Raw genomic sequence first — 20685 nt, 5'->3', positions numbered from 1 at the left:
TACAGTATTCTGACTGATATGTAAAGCTTTGCTGATCTTTTTGCAGCCTTCACCTTTCTTGTGTAAAGAAATTTTCTTTCTCAGGCCTTGTGACATTTCTCTTCCATGTGGTGCATGTGGTAGCATAAAAATGGGAAGGGGTTTTCTTAAGTAACACCCTTTTATAATCTACTGTCTGCTGGAAACCTGTTAACCGCTTCCCCTCCGCCTTATAGCAGAAATACAGCTACAGGGTGGCAAAATCACAGGTGTGTGTATATAATATATGTGATTTGCATTTCTGGATCGGGGGCGCACTCACTACCCTACCCACGCCGCCATTGGCGGCTACAGATGTCCATCACTGGGTCCTGGCTAAAGATTCCCCATCGGCACCCAGCGATCGCCGGGAACAGTGACAGTGGAGAGACCTGTGTGTAAACAACACAGGTCTCTCTCCTGCCAGCAATAACATGCATTACGCCATTACTAGTATACAAAAAAATTAAAATTCCAGTATATATACACCTTCATTTGTAGATGCTATAACTTTCACGTAAACCAATAAATTTACATGTATTGTTTTTTGTTTTTTTTGGTTTTTTTTTTTTTGTTTATTTAGCAAAGACTACAGAATACATTTTGGCCTAAATTTATGGCGAAATGTGATAAAAAAAAAAAAAAATTTAATAGATATGTTTTATAGCAAAAAGTCAAAAATATTGTGTTGGTTTTTTTTGGGGGGGGGGGTTGTCTTCTTTTTGTCTCTTTTGTTTGTTTTTTTTAAATTGCGCAATAAATAAAAAATGCACAGTAGATCAAATACCACCGAAAGACAGCTCTACTTGTGGGAAAAAAATTACATACTTTTCATTTTATGTACAGTGTTGCATGATCACGCAGTTATCAGTTAAAGTAACCCAGCACCGTATCACAAAAAATGGCCTGGTCAGGAAGGGAGGTAAATCCTCTGGAGGGCAAGTGGTTAATAAATAATTAGACTCACTTGTAGTTGAATTTTTGTTAATTAGGATTTTATTGTCTAAAATTTAGCTTTGCTCATAAGACTTTCATTGGATTGTATTCATTTTTACAACATGATCTTGAATGAATTTGCTAGAAAAAATACTTTTTTTGTGCGTGCAATTTAACAAATCTAGTTTGCAATCAATGGCCCACATTTGTGGGAGTATTTTGTAGTATAGCGTCCCATAGAAAATGTTGATTCTGAAAGTAAAGTAAAGGTTTTCTTACAAATCTGTTCGGGTGTACTCCTTTATGCTGAGCTATGTATGTATGTGTGTTTTGTGTGTGTGTACACCCCTTTTGATAAGTAAGATTTTAACCACTTTTGCCGCCTGCAATGTACTGCAGACAGGCAGCAGCTAATGGGTATATGTGGAATAACACCCCAATACACATTCTGCTACTTTTCCCGTGTATGGGGATACCACATGTGAGAGACTTTTTTGGCAGCCTAGCCACATACACGCCCCCAAAACCCAATGGCCCCCAAAATCCAATGACCACCTCCAGGCACTTCCTCACTACCTATTACAGTATTGGAGGCCCTGAAATGCCAGGATAGTACAAACAACCTCCCTAATGACCCCTTTTTGGAAAGTGGACAACCCAAGGAATTTGATAAGAGACATTGTGAGTATTTTGCAGATATAATTTTTGTCACAGGGTCTTCTAACCACTTTGAAGACCAAGCCTTTTCTGACACTTTTTGTTTACATGAAAAAACAGGTTTTTTTTTGGTTTTTTTTTTTGCTAAAAAAAATTACTTTGAACCCCCAAACATTATGTATTTTTTTAAAGCAGAGGCCCTAGAAAATAACACCATGATACCAAACATGACATGCTTTAAAGTTGCGCACAAAATTTTAATAGCCATAGGCAATGCTTTAAAAGACTTTACAGGTCACCACTTTAAATTTAAACAGAAGGTCTAGTGCTAGAATTACTACCCTTGACCTGACGTTTGTGGTGATACCTCACATGCATTGTGCAATCTCTGTTTATATACCGCCATGGGACTGCCGCTTGCGTTTGCCTTTGCGCACAGGCATGGGGGTGAATAATTTTTTTTATTTATTTTGCTTTTTTTTTTAATTATTTTTCACTGTACTTTTTTTTTTTTTTGTTTTCCCCAATCACTTTTTTATAACAATTAAAATATAATATAGAATATAATATTTTATAAAGCATTAAAATATTCCCTGTGATAGCAATAGGCAGTGACAAGTACTCTTTTCTGAGTAATCTGGGATCTATTAGACTCTAGATCTCTCCTCTGTCCTTAAAGCATCTGACCACACTGAAATCGATTTGATCAGGTACTTTCCCAATTTTAAAATGGGCCTGTTTATATCCTGCAAAACTGGAATGGTGAAATGCACATTGCTTCCTGCTTCTTAGACCATAGAGATGATTGAAGCCATTCAATCTGGTTATCTATGCTACTCTCTCTCTCATAGGAAGCTCCAATACTTTGAGTGTAAGGTCTCCAGCCCTGAAATAAGTACCTGGGTTCCAGCTTTAGATGTTTTGACACCTTTCTTGTTAATAAGTTTCATCCTGATTTCCCCTTGAAACCTAGACTTCAGCGAATGGAGAGGCCCCTAAAAGAGGAGTAACGTCACCCTCACCTGTTCCATGCTGCAACATTTGATCTTCCTCTTTTGTATGTGGCCGCTAACATGCCGATGCCACAACCAATCACAGAGGGGACACTGTCCTAAAGGGCTAGCATGCCTATTGCTTGGTATTCGAGCAGTGCATCTGCAGGCTAGCTGCCAAACCTCCTATGTCTCCCAGTGACCTGAATATGTCTTCGGTGATCCTTTGTATTCCAGTGTGCAAACTGCAACCGGTACCTGTGTGTTCCACCCAGCTAGTTCTTACCAGTACCTGTGGGATTATCTGAGCAATTCTATCATCCTATCTCCCTACACTTCTGTGTCTCCTGTACACTCCAGGCTTTCTCTCTGTGCCCAGAATCCCATTGTTGCAAGAGATTTGTAACTATTACTTCTAGTGAGCCCAGCACCCCATTCCTGCCATAGACTTTCATCCTTGTATTGTGCATGATCAGTCTCCAGGAGCTGCCTGCATGGGTGAGTCCGAGGGCCATAACCTGGGAGTTGTGAACAGCAAAACTTATCACCCTTTGCACGGTGCTCTGGTGAAGTCCAGATGGCTCTTAGACCATTCTAAGGACCTTTGTGGAAAGAGCGGGCACAGTGACATCATTCCCTTCAATTGCATCAGGTATGCAGTCCTTACAGTGTCCTTTGACTCTCCATGACTCCACAAAGTTCTGAATATCTCTTCTGTGGCCTATTCCACCACCTAGCCGCAGCTGCATTTTTTAGGTCTTGGTCTACTCCCAGTTGGAACAGATTCTCTATCTGTGAGAACACAGGATCAACTCAAACAGGTCTCATTACGTCACACCCAGAAATGTCCTGTGCAGAGTGAAGTTATGTGCGGGGACTGAAATTAAGGTTGGATCAACTTTGATCAAGCAGAAGTTAGTTTTGGGCCTTTACCCTGGTACCCTCCAAATGAACAGGCTGTTAAACCTACTGCTCAAGAAGATAAAGCAGAGCGGGGCGACCTACAGCTGGGGCTGTCCAATGTACCTACTGATATATAAGAACCCCTCCAGCCTCATTCTGCACAATCCTGCTCAACTATCTGACCTCTTCTGCTTTCTGGGTTATTCCACTGGTGGATGTTCCTGACTGGCTTGAAATTGATCAGTTCTTCTCTTTTTCTCTTCTACCACAGAGATCTTCCTGCTTTAGCTCAAGACAGTTGAGGTACAGACACTTTCTGCTGGATCCAAGAATTAACAAGCTCTGATCTTGCCACGAACACTAACCAAAGACACTTACAGGACCCTAGATCCTCTTCTTTCAAATCTAATCTTTACCTATGATGATGCACTACAAACCCTATTGTACAGGGCTCCTCAGCCACCTTACACACACCTCTAATTGACAAGCTAAGCTGTTTAATTGGGTTCCCTCTAATTCTACCTCCCTCAAGTTTAACTATAGGCATAATGTTTTTTTGTTCATTTTGGATAGAATAAAGAAGGGTTATAACCCCCCCCCCCCCCCAGTCCGTTTAGATTTCCCCTCTATTACTTTTCTGGGGACAAGCCAAGATTTTCTTTTACTTTTAATTTCAATGATAATGGTAAACAGGACAAATAGAGGGTGAACCTTCCTAATGAGGTAGAGGTAGAAATAAAAACCTGACCATGTGTTCTAATCCAAAAGTAAAAAGAAAAAAAGGTTTTGTCTTTAGTTATACTTTAAGCAATCCCACACTACCTTGTACCATAGATCTCCTGATCTACCCCATCGCAACTTTTAGGAAATAGCACTGAGCCCCAGGGACCTAAATCTTTATGGCAGACATACATAGTGGTACTGTCTATCTGATCAGGATGCAGTGACTGTTCTTCCTGTTATTGCGTGGCTGAGTGGACTCCCTGGATCTAATTGATCTAACTGGACTAATTAGGGCACTAACAAACATTCCTAAGACAGAAAGTGGAAACGCTGCACTCCAGACCCAGCCGCTATACAGAGAGGTAAAGATACGGCTTCAGCCTAAACTCCTCCTGGCTATGCTCCTCTGACATGTTTTGCCCGCCTACTGGGCTTAATCATATGATTAAGGATTAGGATTTGTTTTTTTTGTTTTTTTACGGAACAAGCCAAACCTATTTATTGATAAGTGATTTATACATTCCCTCTACTAGTAGTATGGATAGCTCCATTCTACACCGTGCTTACTTTTGGGGATCCATCTTCAGACTGATTTCTCTTGGTTGTCTTTCAAAAATGTATACAAATTGTATACAAACCAAACTGATAAGATATGTATCTTTTATATCTTACCCTCCTATCATCTGACTGTATAAACATTCTTTTTTTTTTTTTTGTCACCACAGGGTTTAGAGGAAGAAACACAGAAAGAAGGTGTTCTTCTCGGGAACTTCACCTACAGTCAAGATGGAGATCCTATTCAGACCTTTTATATAAAGGTAACAGAGGAAATATCCTCTTCCAATATTTTCTTCTTTAAAGGGTAAGTTCACCTTTTAACAAAAAAATAATAAATGCACATTTTTTGCAGGTACATTTATGCAGGTGCATTTATTATTTTTTGTCTAGAGCATTGTACCAGCGATCAGCAGATTGCTGTTGCTATGCAGGTCTCCTGCAGACCTGTCAGTGTATCTGTGTGGCTGTATATTGTACGGGCAAGCAGATACTTACTAACAGGAAGATTCAAACTACTCCAACGCTCCACAGCCAAAAAGGCTGTTGGACCTTGTAGTGCTGTCATCCACAAAACCGTGTTACCCCCGCATGCCCCCCGGGAGGGGGGGAGAGGTGTGTGCAGGGGCTGGTCTGTTCATAACATGTTACACCACGAATATGGGTGTAACATATTACAAAAGGGGAACTTATCCTTTTAAAGTTTGCTTCATAATCAGCTACAGTATATATATCAGTAGGTTTCCTATTTGAAAAAAATGTTTTAAATTTTACTGAAATAATCATGTTCTGTATATTTACAACTGGCTCCTATTTCTTGACAGACACAACCCCATCTGTTTCAAACTTCATATCTGTTAGTACCCCATTGATGATCTACTCACTTAGCAATGGCTGATCACAGGTGCAAGGGAGGTGTAACAAACAGGCCAAGTAGCATGCATTCCACAGATGGCCTACAGAAATCTATAACCACTCCTCAAGGTGATGGCTATTCCCAATGTTCTTTTATTATACCACTCTCATTATCTGACTCTGGCTTCCTCTCAGAAATGCAACATGCAGCCTATGTGACAAAAGCATATTTCTCTGTGACTATGGCTAAAAACTTTGCACAGAATCTTTGGTTTCGAGAGGCCAGAAATACTACACATCCTCTATTCTGGCTAACCCAGTTCAGCATTCAGAACTGGAACTTCCTTTACTGGAGGACATTATGGAGGAAAGTGTTGAGGACCATATTTTTGTAGCAGAGGTTGCAGAGGATTTTTCCTCCCCTGCATTTGATGAGGTAGCAGCTGTGGCTTCTCCTTTTGTGGGCATACTAATTGATGTGGTGTGCACTTTGCCTAATAGCACCGGACTCTCCACAGCACAAACAAGTCCCCATGGGAGCTAAAAAAGAGAGACTTTTCCCGATAAATACACAGACTGTGCTTTTTACGCCTAAGCTTTTTGCTGAGATTTATCCCATGGAAAGGTTTGTAAAAAGAAATACTGTTCTTGTGGTGGATCCTGCCATTTCTTAGTAAACACCTTGCAGTTCTTACTGGGGATGTTCCCTCTTTTAAGGCATCTGTTGGTAGGCATCTGGAAGCCCTCCTAAAGGTCTTCTTTGTCTTTGAAGATCCTGCCCTGGAACTAGCTATTTCTTATGTACATTTGCCAGACTATTCTTAACTGGACAGGACAGGAATAGAGAGCATGGACTTGCTTTTAAGGACCCTGCTTACTTTAAACAATTACAACTGATGCCATCAGAATTGTTTTGTGTAAGTAGAAAATTCTGTTTATGCTCTGAAATTAATTTTAGTGCACACAAAACCATATGATACTTTTGTTTTGTAAAATATGAGGCTGCCTTGCGTAAATAAATGCCAACTATGTCAAGCCTCAAAATTGCATGCAACTGTGGAATGGCAAAACAATACAGCATCCCAGAATTCTCCATAGGTGACGCTTTAAAGGCCTTTTGCAGTTTATCAATTTAGAGTTAACTAAAGGATGGTCCTAGAATTGTTGCTTTCGCTCCAGCTTGTGCGGCGATTCCTAATATGTGGTGCACTTGTCATGTGTGCACGCGTGCTCACCCAACATGTGCATATGCGTTCATATGTGCATTTTATGTGGGAGCTTTTAACATGTTAGGTGATGTTCTTTATTTATTATCTTGGACTTGCCTTAACATATTAACTACATAAAGTACTTGATTCATTGGTTTCTTGGGCACTTGTTTCTTGTTCTGGTTTCCTATTCCTGGTTTTCTGATAGCTGTGAACCTGAAACTGCTCAAAGCAAAGTGCTGGAGGGTCCACTGCACAGAGAGGTCAGGCATCAGTTCTCTCCTCCATACTCCCCACCAGCCAGCCCGACAGTTTTTTCTTTTATTGTGTCACAGGAGGTGATGGAAACCCTGGGAACCGCCCCTTCTGCCATCCTTTAGAAGTTGTTAGGTGTCCTTACAAAATAGAATTGATACAAACTATTGACATACTACTTTTTCCAGCCTTTAGTATCTTTTTATAACACTAGGGAGCATATTTATACAGTAGTGAATGTGATTTCCACCAAACATTTTCTGGTTGTGAATTCACAACTGTCGCTCAAAGCACACACACCTGAAAGATTCACCTGCCGTGAATGTTTTGTAAATGTCAATTGCACTGCTTTATAAATATGCCCATAGAACTGATCACGAGGCAATTGATGGCAGATCCTCCCATTGGCAATGAAGATTTCAAGAATGCCTTCAATGTATGCTCAGATGTGCAGTGGGGGACAGTAAAAATTGAGCCTGTGATTTTATCACCTCCTGACTTCCCCCTTAAGCTGCAAAGGCAGCCAGATGGGGCTGTACACATACTGCAGCAGAAATTATACCTATTGTGGTTGGCTGTGACTGTGTCTACTCTCTAATTGTATTCTCCTTTTTTTGCACGTGTACTCATTGAGTACTGTTATGAACATTACAATACAGATACGATCGACAATGTTCCTTTTTCATCTTTTTTTTGTACTGGATGTTTCTTCTTATGTACCAAAAACGTTAATAAACAGAGATTATGCAAAAATAAAATAAATGCTACCCATTGTGTTCGCCACCAAACGTAATCCATTCAAGTGAATGGGCCTGTGCTACAAACATGAGCCAAATGCTAGGCTTGTGGTTGCAGTGGAGTATTCAGGCAATAAGTCCATTCAGCTGTAATGCCTCTTAAAAGCCTGTCAGCTACTCCTGTGCCAATCTCTAAAAAGTGATCCACCACAGACCAATGCAGGTGTAAATGAGCTTACCTGAAAAGTATATTTTTTCAGTAAAAGTGGAGCTACACTTTTACCATTGAGTTGCTAAATGCATCAATAATACAGCCATTAAATAATATGTAAGCATTTCATATTCCTGCTATACAGCGGATACAGAAAAGAATAACCCCCCTATAAAATAATCACATTTTGTTGCTGTGAAGCCTGAAATGCAAACAGGTGTTTTTTGTTTTTTTGTTTTTTTTTATCCAGCTCTATTTACTCAATAAAGTGCAATGTATAACATCCATGTGACAGATATAACACAAACACAGAATTTCCTAAAAATTACTTTTAAATTCAATTTGGTGTAGCTAATCACCTTCTCAATGGCAGACAAAGCCATTTGACTTTCAACTGTGATCAGCTGTGGTCATTTTTGATTACCTCAGTATGCAAAGAGCTTTCCCTTGAACACTTCAGTCCCTAGTAGTGCAACTGAAACAAACAACTGTGGGTGGCAAGGCACTGTCAAAAGATCTCCGGTTGGGAGATGGATACAATTTCAAAGGCTTGATCAATGCCTAGAAGCACAATAAAGTCTATTAAGAAATGGAAGGTTTTGGGGCAACCCTTACCTATCACATTGTTCCATTCAGGACCCTGTATTATGGGCTCGATACAATATTAAAACATTAGGTGATCTCGTCTCCCAGGGACAATTGCTTACCTTTAACAACTTCAAACAGAGACATGGCTTTCCTAATTGATGTTTTTTAGGTTCCTACAACTGCAACATGCTTTCGGGCCTCAGTTCCCTCGTCCTATGACTCTAGAGGTCCCAGCTTTAGAGACTTTTGAGGTCCGAGATGGCGAAAAACCCCTCTCGGCCTTATAATCCCTTTTTTAGCGGGATTAAATACCTCTAAAGTGTCGCAACTTTACACCCTGTGGCAAACTGATATCCCTACATTAGCTGATGATGATTGGGAAGAGGGTATACAACAATATCTGCCACTGATGATCTTGGCACGGGATAGATTCACTCAACTTAAGTTTTTACATAGAGGCTATTACTCTCCCATTCGCCTGTCGAGAATAAATGCCTTGAGGGACCCTCTTTGCCCTAAATACAACTCGGAACCAGGTACATTTTTTCATGGTGTGGGCATGCCCACCAGTGCAGGAATTCTGGAATGGAGTGGTGGAGGATATTAAAATGATTGGTAAATTGCGGATCTCTTGCAATCCAATTATTGTTGGGGATCTGTGACAATATAGAGGCCCCTCAATCTAAAAAATCTCATAGTGTTCTATGTTAGGAAGGCGTTCTTACACCAATGGAAAAAGCCTCATCCCCCAACTGTTCATCAGTGGAAGTCCTTGGTCAATGCTGCCCTGCCCCTGTGTAAACTGACATACCTGGGCCAGAATTACCCCAATAAGGTTAATAAGATATGGGTGGTTGGGGTAAATGTGAGACAGCTGTCTCTAAAAAAAGACTGATCACCTGTTTTTCCTAGGGTATTCTCTGCCACTTGTTAATCTGAAATGGCACCCTCTTCTGGTTTACAGGGGACCTATTATTTTACTTCCTTGTCACTTCTTCGTATTCTTTTCCCCACCCCTTGTCATGTACCCTTTTCCCTTTCTCCTCCCCCCCCTTTTCCCTTTCTCCTCTCCCTTTTCCCTTCCCCCCCCCCTTTCCCTTTCTTCCCCCCCCCTTTCCCTTTCTTCCCCCCCCCTTTCCCTTTCTTCCCCCCCCCCTTTCCCTTTCCCTTTCTTCCCCCCCCCTTTCCCTTTCTTCCCCCCCCCTTTCCCTTTCTTCCCCCCCCCCTTTCCCTTTCTTCCCCCCCCTTTCCCTTTCTTTCCCCCCCCTTTCCCTTTCTTCCCCCCCCTTTCCCTTTCTTTCCCCCCCCTTTCCCTTTCTTTCCCCCCCCCTTTCCCTTTCTTCCCCCCCCTTTCCCTTTCTTCCCCCCCCCTTTCCCTTTCTTCCCCCCCTTTCCCTTTCTTCCCCCCCCTTTCCCTTTCTTCCCCCCCCCCCTTTCCCTTTCTTCCCCCCCCTTTCCCTTTCTTCCCCCCCCCCCTTTCCCTTTCTTCCCCCCCCCCTTTCCCTTTCTTCCCCCCCCCCTTTCCCTTTCTTCCCCCCCCTTTCCCTTTCTTCCCCCCCTTTCCCTTTCTTCCCCCCCCCTTTCCCTTTCTTCCCCCCCCCCCCTTTCCCTTTCTTCCCCCCCCCCCCTTTCCCTTTCTTCCCCCCCTTCTTTCCCTTTCTCCCCCCCCCTTTTCCCTTTCTTCCCCCCCCCCTTTTCCCTTTCTTCCCCCCCTTTTCCCTTTCTTTCCCCCCCCCCTTTTCCCTTTCTTCCCCCCCCCCTTTTCCCTTTCTTCCCCCCCCCCTTTTCCCTTTCTTCCCCCCCCCCCCTTTTCCCTTTCTCCCCCCCTTTTCCCTTTCTCCCCCCCCCTTTCCCTTTCTCCCCCCCCCTTTCCCTTTCTCCCCCCCCTTTCCCTCTGTTCCCCCCCCTTTCCCTTTCTTCCCCCCCTTTCCCTTTCTTCCCCCCCCCCCAGCTTTTCCCTCCCCCCCCCCCGCTTTTCCCTCCCCCCCCCTCCCGCTTTTCCCTTTCCCCCCCCCCCCCTCCCGCTTTTCCCTTCCCCCCCCCCCTTTTTCCCTTTCTCCCCCCCCCCTTTTCCCTTTTCCCCCCCCCCCTTTTCCCTTTCTCCCCCCCCCCTTTTCCCTTTCTCCCCCCCCCCTTTTCCCTTTATTGCTTTTCCCCTTCTTCTCTCTATCCCCTCCCCCTCTTTCTTCACCCCTTCTTTTGATGATTGCATTGTAACCTATCTATGGTGTCCGTTTATGACACAGAATAGCTGCGATTCAACAGATCTCAGCTATTCTCTGGTCATTCACAGTTTGACACTCAGGAGATCATGTCAGCCCTTCTCTGGAGATCTGTGTTCTCCCTCCAGATTCTCCAGCCCAGAGCTGGAGAATCAGAGGGACCGAAAACTAAGCAGAGATAGTTTACCTCTGTTTAGTAAACTGATCTTTTACTATAATCTCGAGAGATTATAGTAAAATGAGCCATTTTTCAGAGTTTGTAGACTGTTCTCCAGCGTTTGGAGACCGTTCTCCCTTCGTTCGGAGAACTGCTTCATAAACTGCATTCACAGGAGAACTGTGTTCTCCGAGAATGCTGGAGAACTGAGCAGCGATCTATTACCGCTGGTTCACAAACGGACACCTATATGTGGATTATCCCCCTGAGTCTCTCCTCCTGCTGATTAGGCGGAGATGGGAGTAGAGTTGTTGGTTTTTCTGATTGTGCAAAAAAGTTTCTGATTTGTATTTTGTATATCCTGCCCATTTTGTAATGTGAACCTAGTATACCTTTGTATCTTGAATCCTATGTACTCACTGATTACTGTCGGAGTTGTACCACTGCTATGTGTTATGCCTTATTAAACTTGAATAAAGTTATTGTTAAAAAAGAAGTGGAAGGTATTTGGTACAACACAATCCCTCCCTGGATTAGGATGTAGCTCCAAACTAGATGAAAAAGCCAGGAGGAAACTGGTCAGAGAGGCTACCAATAGGCCTACGGAAACTCTGAAGCAGTTGCAGGAACTTATGACAAAGAGTGGTCACTGGGTGCATGGGACAACAATATCACACGTTCTCCACAAATGTGGCTTTTATGGGAGGATTGCAAGAAAAAAGCCACCCCTCAAGAAAAGTCACATGCAGTCACGACTGAGCTTTGCCAAAACGCACCTTGAAGATTCGGAGGCCACATGGAAAAAGGTTTTATGGTCAAATGAGACTAAAATTTAATTATTTTGCCTCAACACTAAACGATGTCTGGAATAAATCCAATACATCTCACCATCCAAATAACACCATTTCTACAATAAAGTATGGAGGTGATGATCTCCTGTTAGGGTGTTTCTCTGCAGCAGGGACTGGCGCACTTGTCAGGATAGAAGGAAATATGGATGGGGCAAAATACCATCAAATTCTTGAGGAAAATCTGCTGCCCTCTGCCAGAACGTTGTCAATGGGAAGAAGGTTTACCTTCTAACATGACAATTCCTTCACCATGACAACCCAAAGCACACAGCAAAAATGAGCACACAGTGGTTGAAGGAGGAAAAGGTGAATGTCCTTGCATGGCCTAGTCAGAGCCCAGACTCAAACCCCATTGAAAATCTGTGGAATGACTTGAGGACTGCAGTCCACAAACGGTCACCATCAAATTTAACTGAACTTGAACAGTTCTGCAAAGAAGAGTGGGCAAATATTGCAAAGTCTAGATGTGTAAAGTTTTTAGAGACATACCCCAACAGACTAAAGTCTGTAATTAAAGCAAAAGGTGGTTCAACAACATACTGACACGAGGGGTGGTCCTTTTTTCCAACTCTGATTCTGGTTTTAATTTTTTTTTTCTGACCTATTAGTGTCATAGCTTTCACTTGGCTGTTCTAAATACAGCTGGATAAAACAAAAAACTGTCTGTCTTCATTTCAGGTTGCAAAGCAACAAAATGTGATTATTTTAAAGCGGGTTATTCTTTTCTATACTCACTGTATGCCTGCTGTACTATGTACTTGTATGAAAAAGTATGCTGTTCTCTTTGCACTGCTTCCTTTGTGTGAAATACCTGGAGTTCCTGCCAGTCCTTCATCACTAAGCAAGAGAACACACCATGGTCAATTCTCTAGCTATGCTGGGAACTCAGCCTGCTCCTGTCCAAAATTAAGTGACATTCTCCAAAAAGCTGTAAACCTATAACACAATATGGTCAGGCTGGTTACACTTCAAAATCTCAGCACCCTGCAAATCTTTCATAGAGATAGTTTGTCTTTATTATACAATAGAACCAGTTCAATTTACAAAATGTACAACCAGCAATTAATATGGGGGGGGGCTACTAACTAAATACATGCTGGAAAGTAACAGGTGACCTCAATAATAGCGCAGAACCTCTACCCCTGCCCCCCCCCCCCCCCTTCATGTTTCCTTGTCTTTTTGTCTATGTACCTTGTGTAAAGTTTGTGTTCTTTCAAACTACTCTGCCTGAAAAAGGTAAACGGACCTGGATTGTTTTAAAACTGATAACAACTGCATTGTTTTGTGACTTTTACTCCCTTCACATGGGTAGCCAGGGAGTGGTATTTACCATACTCCAAATGCCCACTTTCAAGCAGACATTGTGCAGTTTGGGTGAGTACACATAGCAAATTTAACATTACATGCTGAATTTCACAGGCACCGCCTGTCAAACTCCCCCATGTAAGTGGCCCAGGGTTGCTGCTGTCCTATTCAAACACTTGATTTGGAGTTGTGTTGTGGTCCTGCAATGCAAAAAGGTCATTCAGCAGTGTCAAGAAAAAAAAATTAGAACTTTTCGATGCCCGACATCAGAATGTAGTTTAGAGGGCAGGCACAGATGAGTAGATTTTGCAAGCATCAGGTTTTGGAATTGCTTATTACCTGCTCACCAATTGGAAAACAGGTAAAAAGTATGAATTGGTTGTTTTTAATTATTTTAGTTGCTTCTCCTTTTTAAAATAATATTCTGCTTGGTTCAGTGTCATCTCTTTAATTTGTTTGTTTGTTCGCATTAAAGGGTGAAAATATTTCTACTTATGAGCTTGTGGAACTGAGAATACAGAGCAACTGGGGCCATCCTGAATATACCTGCGTTTATCGATTCCGTGTCCATGGAGAAGCAGACGTGTAGCAAAGTGTTGTGATGACTGAATGGCCTTTGAGTTCCTTAGAAGAATAGTGTTGTATTTGCTGAGCAGCTTCTGCTCTGTACTGCCAGCATGATTGGTTGCAGTATTATCAGAGAAAAAAAACTGCCTCACTGCTGCATTGCCGAAACAGATTTCCCAGGAATACTGCTATACAGTATAATACCCCAGAAAGGCTGTTGAACAGCTTTATTTCAACCTATAAGAAGAGGAGACTACAGTGGTCTACATAATAATTTGATATGCTAAGCATCTGTTTGATGAACAGAAAGTGTACAGTTTCTTTAAGCTTTTATATTCACCATATGAAAATAACAAGATTCTGCAAACCCGCAACGTATCACTGCCCTTCCATGTGATACATGCATGCCATATTCTAAACCGTAGTCATGTTTTAGCTAAGACAATTCTAGTGATCTAAAACATTCTAGGAGCACTGAAACTGTTGATGTTTCCAACTCATTCTCATTGTTTCTCCACTGAGTGTACTGTATGTTATTCTGTGACTGATGGAACCCATTTCTATAGCCCTTGGAGTGGATTTTCTCACAGAATATGAGTATGTTGGGAAACAGGAGGTCTTGGGATGGTCAAGTTATTGGTATGTAAACAAAGTGTATGGCCAGCTGTAGTCCTTTTTTGTATTGTGGTCATGAAACACTTATAATTTTGTATCCTAATCACGTTTACATTTTTCTGTCAATGAGGACTGTCATTATGGTACAAACATTTTTTTCCAGGTTACCACAATGGTACAAATATATAGTTCTGAATAGATAAAGGCTAGATGAAGTTCTGAGAATGAAAAGATCAAAAACAAGATGTGGTGTCAGTAGAGTAGGTATGTAAACTTTTTCTTCCTTGATATTGTTTGTAGCCTACCTCTACATTTGAGGAGAGAAATGTAAAATGTTGAGAAATGTATCACTTTTATACATATGCTTGGAGTCAAATACAGGAGTTGGATAAAGAATTCAAATGACCTACAAATAATAAAGGGTTTCTTTTTGCAATTGATGACCTGAATTTTAGCACTGATAATAATGTCAATTTGCTTGCCATTTAAAAGCCAGCCATGTAAACTTACAGAAACTTTGCTTGGTAGTGCTGTTCACTGTGTTCAGTCATTGTCAAAGGCTGATGGAGCAATGTGTTATTTTAATGTGGTTTAAAAATATGGTAAAGGAAATGTATTAATTTTGACATTATTCATGGAAGTTATATCTAAACCCAAAAGCTACAATTTTATATATTGCAGCTTATCACTCATAAAATGTGTTGGCTGAATTCGTTTTCTTTTAGTAAGCCTTTTTCCTTTATTTTCATTGAGTAATCCAGCCAGTAAGTCAGTTATTTTTCAACTTCCTTTACCAGACCAAGCTGTGCAGCAAAAGTGGAAGTTAGGGGGTTTAGACAAACCATTAAGCATTGACAGAGGTATTTACAATGGTCAGATTTTGTTCATTTGTGTACAACCTTTCGCCATAGGCTGAAAATGCTGTTGTCCAGGGCTGGCTCCATTGCTCCTCTAAAGAGTGGGGACATCCTAGAACAGGAAATATGTTCTAGTGGCTGTGCACTGCTCTCTCTGTTTCTGCATTTATGGACCCTAGCCACATAGACCACATTTGCAGTGACATCATGCCCTATCTCAGAGAGGTATTTGGTATTGAAGCAAAACTGTTTTTGCTAATACTAGACAATAGGATTACATTACAGGAATTACAATATGCAGTCGGTACTTCCCTGCACTTCCCCTTACCCTGATTCATTGCCACACCACCCAAGGTCACTTTTCCGGGGAAGTCAAAACTTACACAAGCTTCTATGCCTATTGCTTGACTGCTCAGGTCCTAGGTGTTACCATTTGGGTGTGGAGAAACCTGTCCCACACTTCTCACCTTACCGCAATACAAGTATTTCTCTCTGGGAACAGAGAGAATGTAATTATTGGCTGCTTAGGGTCCCCTAAATGAACCTGTTACTCTGATTTAGCATTAGACTGCTATCAAAGAAAATTATACCTGTAGACATAAATGTAATGGTAGTATCCAGTATTCGAGTTCCCTGTCAAGGGTGCTTTACAATGCTTAAAGTGACCCTAAACTAAACTCTGATTTAAAAAGAAATTGTCTATAAAGTATTTATTTATTTTTTTAATTTTTGTTAGAATGGAGAGGGATTAGAACACCTTTCAGGTTTTTATTGCTGTCCGCGTTAGGGAGATTCACCCTCTATTCCTCTGTTTACTGGTTTCACCGAGATTGAAAGTGTAAGAAAACCCCACAGTTCGAGTTGTCACCAGAACAGGAAAAGAGAGGAAAGTTTCCAGTGGAGACCATCAATTATCTCAATTTCGAGGGATTTCCTCCCACTTTCTGTTTTGGCTGTGGGACAGGAAGTAAAGGTAAATCTCCCCAATGGGATGCAGATACCAAAAAAAGTGACAGGAGTTCTAATCCTCCCTTACGCCGAGTTCACACTAGTGCAATTTCAGATGTGATTCGAGTCTCACCAAATCGCATGACAAGGCAAATCAAATTGTTTTCAATGGTGCCTGTTCACATCAATTCGATTCTGCCCTGAGCGATTTTGTAAAAGGTTCCTGTACTACGTTGATGTGATTCCAGTGCAGTTTTGGCCCCATAGAATATACAAACCTTATCAAAGTTACATCCAAGTAGGACTACATAATCACACTGAAAGTCAGATCAAAATCATATGGCAGCAGTGTGATCCTAGCCTTACTCTATCCAATTTCTGCTTTTCAGCCTCCTCTTCTTCTTCTTTTTTTTTTTTTTTTTTTTTTTTACCACTGCTATGTCTAGATCAGCCGTTACGCACTATGGGGAACAAATGTTGCCACTCTCTAAGTATGTAGGAACATAGCCACCTTCTCTTTCTTGCTCCCAAGATGAACTAGGGACTATGATCGTGGTGGTCATCTTGTGACCTTCAAGTGCGGCTCTCTCAACATGTCCAGAGGGCTGCACAATAGCATAGTTTTTGAAAAATTGCGATTAGATGACTACATCATGATGCAGGAAAAAAAAAAGAATCTATGTACAATGTTTATAGTGGTTGTAAACCTCAGTCATGAAATCTAATCAAAGCACATATATGTGTAGTGTTTACTTGTCTTTGTCCAAAGCTCAGAGTGTTATTTCCCTCTGGTGATTCATTCCTCTGTTATCAGCACGTGTCACTTCTGAGTTTTCCTTACATGAGATAAAATAGTGATGGGGAGGGAGCTCAGCACAGCTTATCTTCCTTAGTTTCTGTGTAGAGGGGTGTGTCCCTTTCCTCCAATCAGCTCTCACACAATGTACATGTTTTCTAACTGCAGCTCTCCGCCCCCTCCTCTGTGCTGTTGACAAATAAGGATTTTATCACAATTCAGCCCATTTGAAGGAATGTAGTGAAGAGAAAACTGCAGATGAAACAAATCTTCCTACATAAGTTTTACTTGTTTATCTGTGTATCCCCAGAGGCTATTCAATTCACTGGCTATATGAGAGGGTTTACAACAACTGTAATGTTAAGATTAGATCAAGTTGGGTTTGCACAGACAGAAATTAGTACAATGGAAAGATCTTCACAGGTTTCCAATCATTTAAACTGGTGACCTTGTGCTTGCCTACTCAAGTGTTTAATGTTTAGCAGTAAACACAAATGTGATTCCGACACAGCACTGCACTCCCACAAAGTCATCCTGCATCAAAGCCCCCTCCTGTAACTGTTGTTCCTTACAATCATCAATCACAGCAGTCTCCTTTTCCTTTCCGTTAGATCTGCCCCTGACTCTGTACCCCCACATCAAATTTCCTTCTCCAGCTACAAACAGTACACAACCTTTTTCATATTTACATAATCCACATTTAATGAGCTGCAGCATTCACAACGGTTGCTTCTTTTACTGATAAATGGAAAGTACGAGTGAATCGGTTAATTTTTAATTTTTTTTTTTACTGCTGCAGCCCAGTTGGCTACAGGACTCTTTTTGATTGGCTGGACTGTGATAAGACTAGCCAGCCTGTGCCCTGCTGCTGGCTGTGAATTAAGATTACAGCTGGTACTTCTGGAGCCATGTATACCTGCATAAAAGTGCTTCATTGACAGACCCAGGGTGTGGCATACAGAGTGCTAGCTGGCCAGGGGACTATGGGATGTGTAGTCTGCAAAGAGCAGTGCATATGACCACAAGAAGAGGCTCAGGAGCTAACAGGATGTTACAAGAAGGCAGAAAAACACAGTAAGAAATGATTTCAAGAAAAAGTAGATTGCAAGGCCATGAAGTAGTGGATTTATAAGGATTTTGTTTAGTGTCACTTTAAGTACCTATGACAGTGGTATAGCTTGTCCCAAGCCCTCTCACTGTCACTTTTGCTGGACAGCTTGGTCTACAAGCATATGTGCTGAACTTTGCAGAATGCTTTCATTATGGATATTAAAGGCATACAGGTATCTGAGAACAGTGCTCTGTGGTTATAGTCTTTAACTCCACCCAAGAAATTATGCCCAGTGTCATATCTTAATAATGGTGTTCACCTAACATCTCTAAAAGTAACTTAAATAACACTTTCACCAACCAAGAATTACTATATAGAAAAGTTGTTTCTTTTTATTTTATGCAAAATACATTGGTAACAATAAAAAATGTTTCCTTTTAAGCTGACCATAGATTATACAATTTTCTTATTCAATTGCCTTTAGATTTACCTTCAACTGTGTATTGCCTGGGCCTGCCTGATTGCACACAAATTGAAAGTGTTTAGGTTTGAAATCATATGTTTTTGGTAAATCTCTAAAGGAAAATTATACCAGAAAATTGTATAATGTAAGGCCAGCCTTATGGCTTCTTGTTGGTTGTTAACTCAGTTGGATATTTTTTATCTTTTGTTTTGATGCACTGGCTATAAAGGCATTCAAAAGCCTGCATATTGCACTTGCTTACTTGTTTTCATGTTGATATTATTTTGCAAAAAAAGTCTTGACTTTGTCTACATCTATGACTCTTGCAGTATCATGTATTGTATTTATCAGATGTGCTTCAGTATTAATTTATAAACTTGCCAATCTGACTTCTTCAGCAAGGGATTTGACTGAATAAAATTTAGCTAATTTAATTAATAAAGATGTCTTCATATCCTAGTTTTAGAAAGATGGTTTTGAACTGATCTCTTCTACTTGAAAAATGCATGATATATTTGAACATTTAATAGTACAAGAAAAGATGGTTTGAAACGTTAACTGCTTCCCGTCCGCCCTATAGCAGAAGTACTGCTACAGGGTGGCACGGGTGTACAAAATCACATAGATATACGTGATTTTGCAATTCCGGGTAGGGGGCGCGTTCCCTACCCGCGCCGCCATTCGCGGCCTTGGCTGTCAATCACTGGGTCCCGGCCGGTGATTGCCGAGCATCTGACGGGGGGAGAACTGCTTGTAAACAATACAGTTCTCTCCCCTGTCAGATCCTGCACACTTCTTTGCATGGCTTTGCACAGCCATACAAACCAGTGTGCTTACAGTGAAGCACACTATGTAAAACGGCACACAGTTAACCCCTTCCTGCCCAGTGCCAATATTACAGTGTCAATGCTTTTTATTAGCACTAATCACTGTATTGGTGTCAGTGACACCAAGTCAGTTCCCCCCAGTGTCAGAATGCCTGCCGCAGACATGCTATAAGTCGCTGATCGCTGCCATTACTAGTAAAAATAAAAATCCCAGTATCTATACCGCCATTTGTAAATGCCATAACTTTCAAGTAAACCAATAAGTTTACATGTATTGAGAGATTTTTTTTTTTTTTTTTTTTTCGCAAAGACATGTAGCAGAATATATTTTGGCCTAAATTTATGACGAAATATGATTTTTAAATTTTTTTTTTCTGGACATGTTTAATAGAAAAAAGTAGAAAATGTTTTTTTTCCTCAATTGTTTTGAGAAAAATGAAAAACTCTCAGGCAATCAGATACCACTGAAAGAAAGCTCAATTAGTGGGGAAAAGACATACATTTCATTTGGGTGCAGCATTGCATGACTGCGCAATTGTCTGTTAAAGTAACGCAGCGCAGTAATGCAAAAAATGGCCTGGTCAGGAAGGTGGGGGGGTTAAATCCTCTGGAGGGCAAGTGGTTAAAAAAAAACATTGTTTGTAATGCTCAGCCTAGATAAGTGTAATGAATTTATCATAATTTTCCATTGCAACTACTTTGACATCTGTGCTTTTAAAAGGAACCCATTATCAAGGAAACCAGATGTCCACCAATTGGATAAAGCAGCATGTCTTGCTGAGTTTGGGAGCCTTTAACTTAAAGTGGTTGTTAACTTAAAAATGAAAAACAATGTTCTGTAGGATAATTTAAGATCAGCAGTGGAAGACATACGAGCTTTGTTGACAACTGTCTGCAATCCCTGTCAGTAGAAATCCTCCTTGGTGTTCTGAGCACAGTAAAGGCAACACCAGGAGAAAAAAAAATTGTGGCAATGTGGCAGCTTTCTGTGTTGGTTGACAGACTGTGGGAGGAGATCTGCTTTTTCCCAGTCAGCTGTGAGAAAGGGAGTGTCCCTGGTGCCTCCAGCTTTTGCAGAACTACATGTCCCATCATGGCTCTGCCTTTGGGAGTTATGCTTGTAACAGTTGGCCTTACAATACATCATGGGACTTGTAGTTCTGCAACACCTGGAAGGCCAGAGGTTAAGCAACTACTGTCTGACCAGGAAAGAAACAATGTGTGTTTGGAGGATGTGATGGGGGTTCTGCTTTGTGATTTGTGGAGAGCAAGAGGGGAGACAGAACGAGCCTTAAAGAGATAGAAAAAGAGGCAGACAGGGAGACTCTATAGGTGGGAAGGCCATAGTGTGATATTAGGTCTCTGCCTGCATCAAGCTTCATTGCTAT

The 20685-nt window shown here is 41.3% G+C and overlaps 1 protein-coding gene across 3 annotated transcripts in view; it reads left to right on the top strand.

Moving 5' to 3' along the window:
• The window catches only part of SUN2 (Sad1 and UNC84 domain containing 2), a 90597-nt gene extending 71668 nt beyond the window's left edge, over positions 1–18929 (top strand). For all 3 annotated transcript variants that reach the window (XM_089681990.1, XM_089681989.1, XM_089681988.1), the window contains 2 exons: positions 4955–5047; positions 13649–18929. In XM_089681990.1, the coding sequence (XP_089538116.1) occupies positions 4955–5047; positions 13649–13762 (207 nt within the window). In that variant the 3' untranslated portion in view covers positions 13763–18929. The remainder of the gene's footprint in view (positions 1–4954; positions 5048–13648) is intronic.
• The last annotated feature ends 1756 nt before the right edge of the window (positions 18930–20685 follow it).

The sequence above is a fragment of the Staurois parvus genome, unplaced genomic scaffold (assembly GCF_062004578.1).
Source record: "Staurois parvus isolate SC_StPar_1 unplaced genomic scaffold, SC_StPar_1.0 ptg000282l, whole genome shotgun sequence".
Lineage (NCBI taxonomy): Eukaryota > Metazoa > Chordata > Amphibia > Anura > Ranidae > Staurois > Staurois parvus.
The sequence above is the reverse complement of the archived record's forward strand: the minus strand, read 5'-3'. Positions and strand labels throughout refer to the sequence as shown.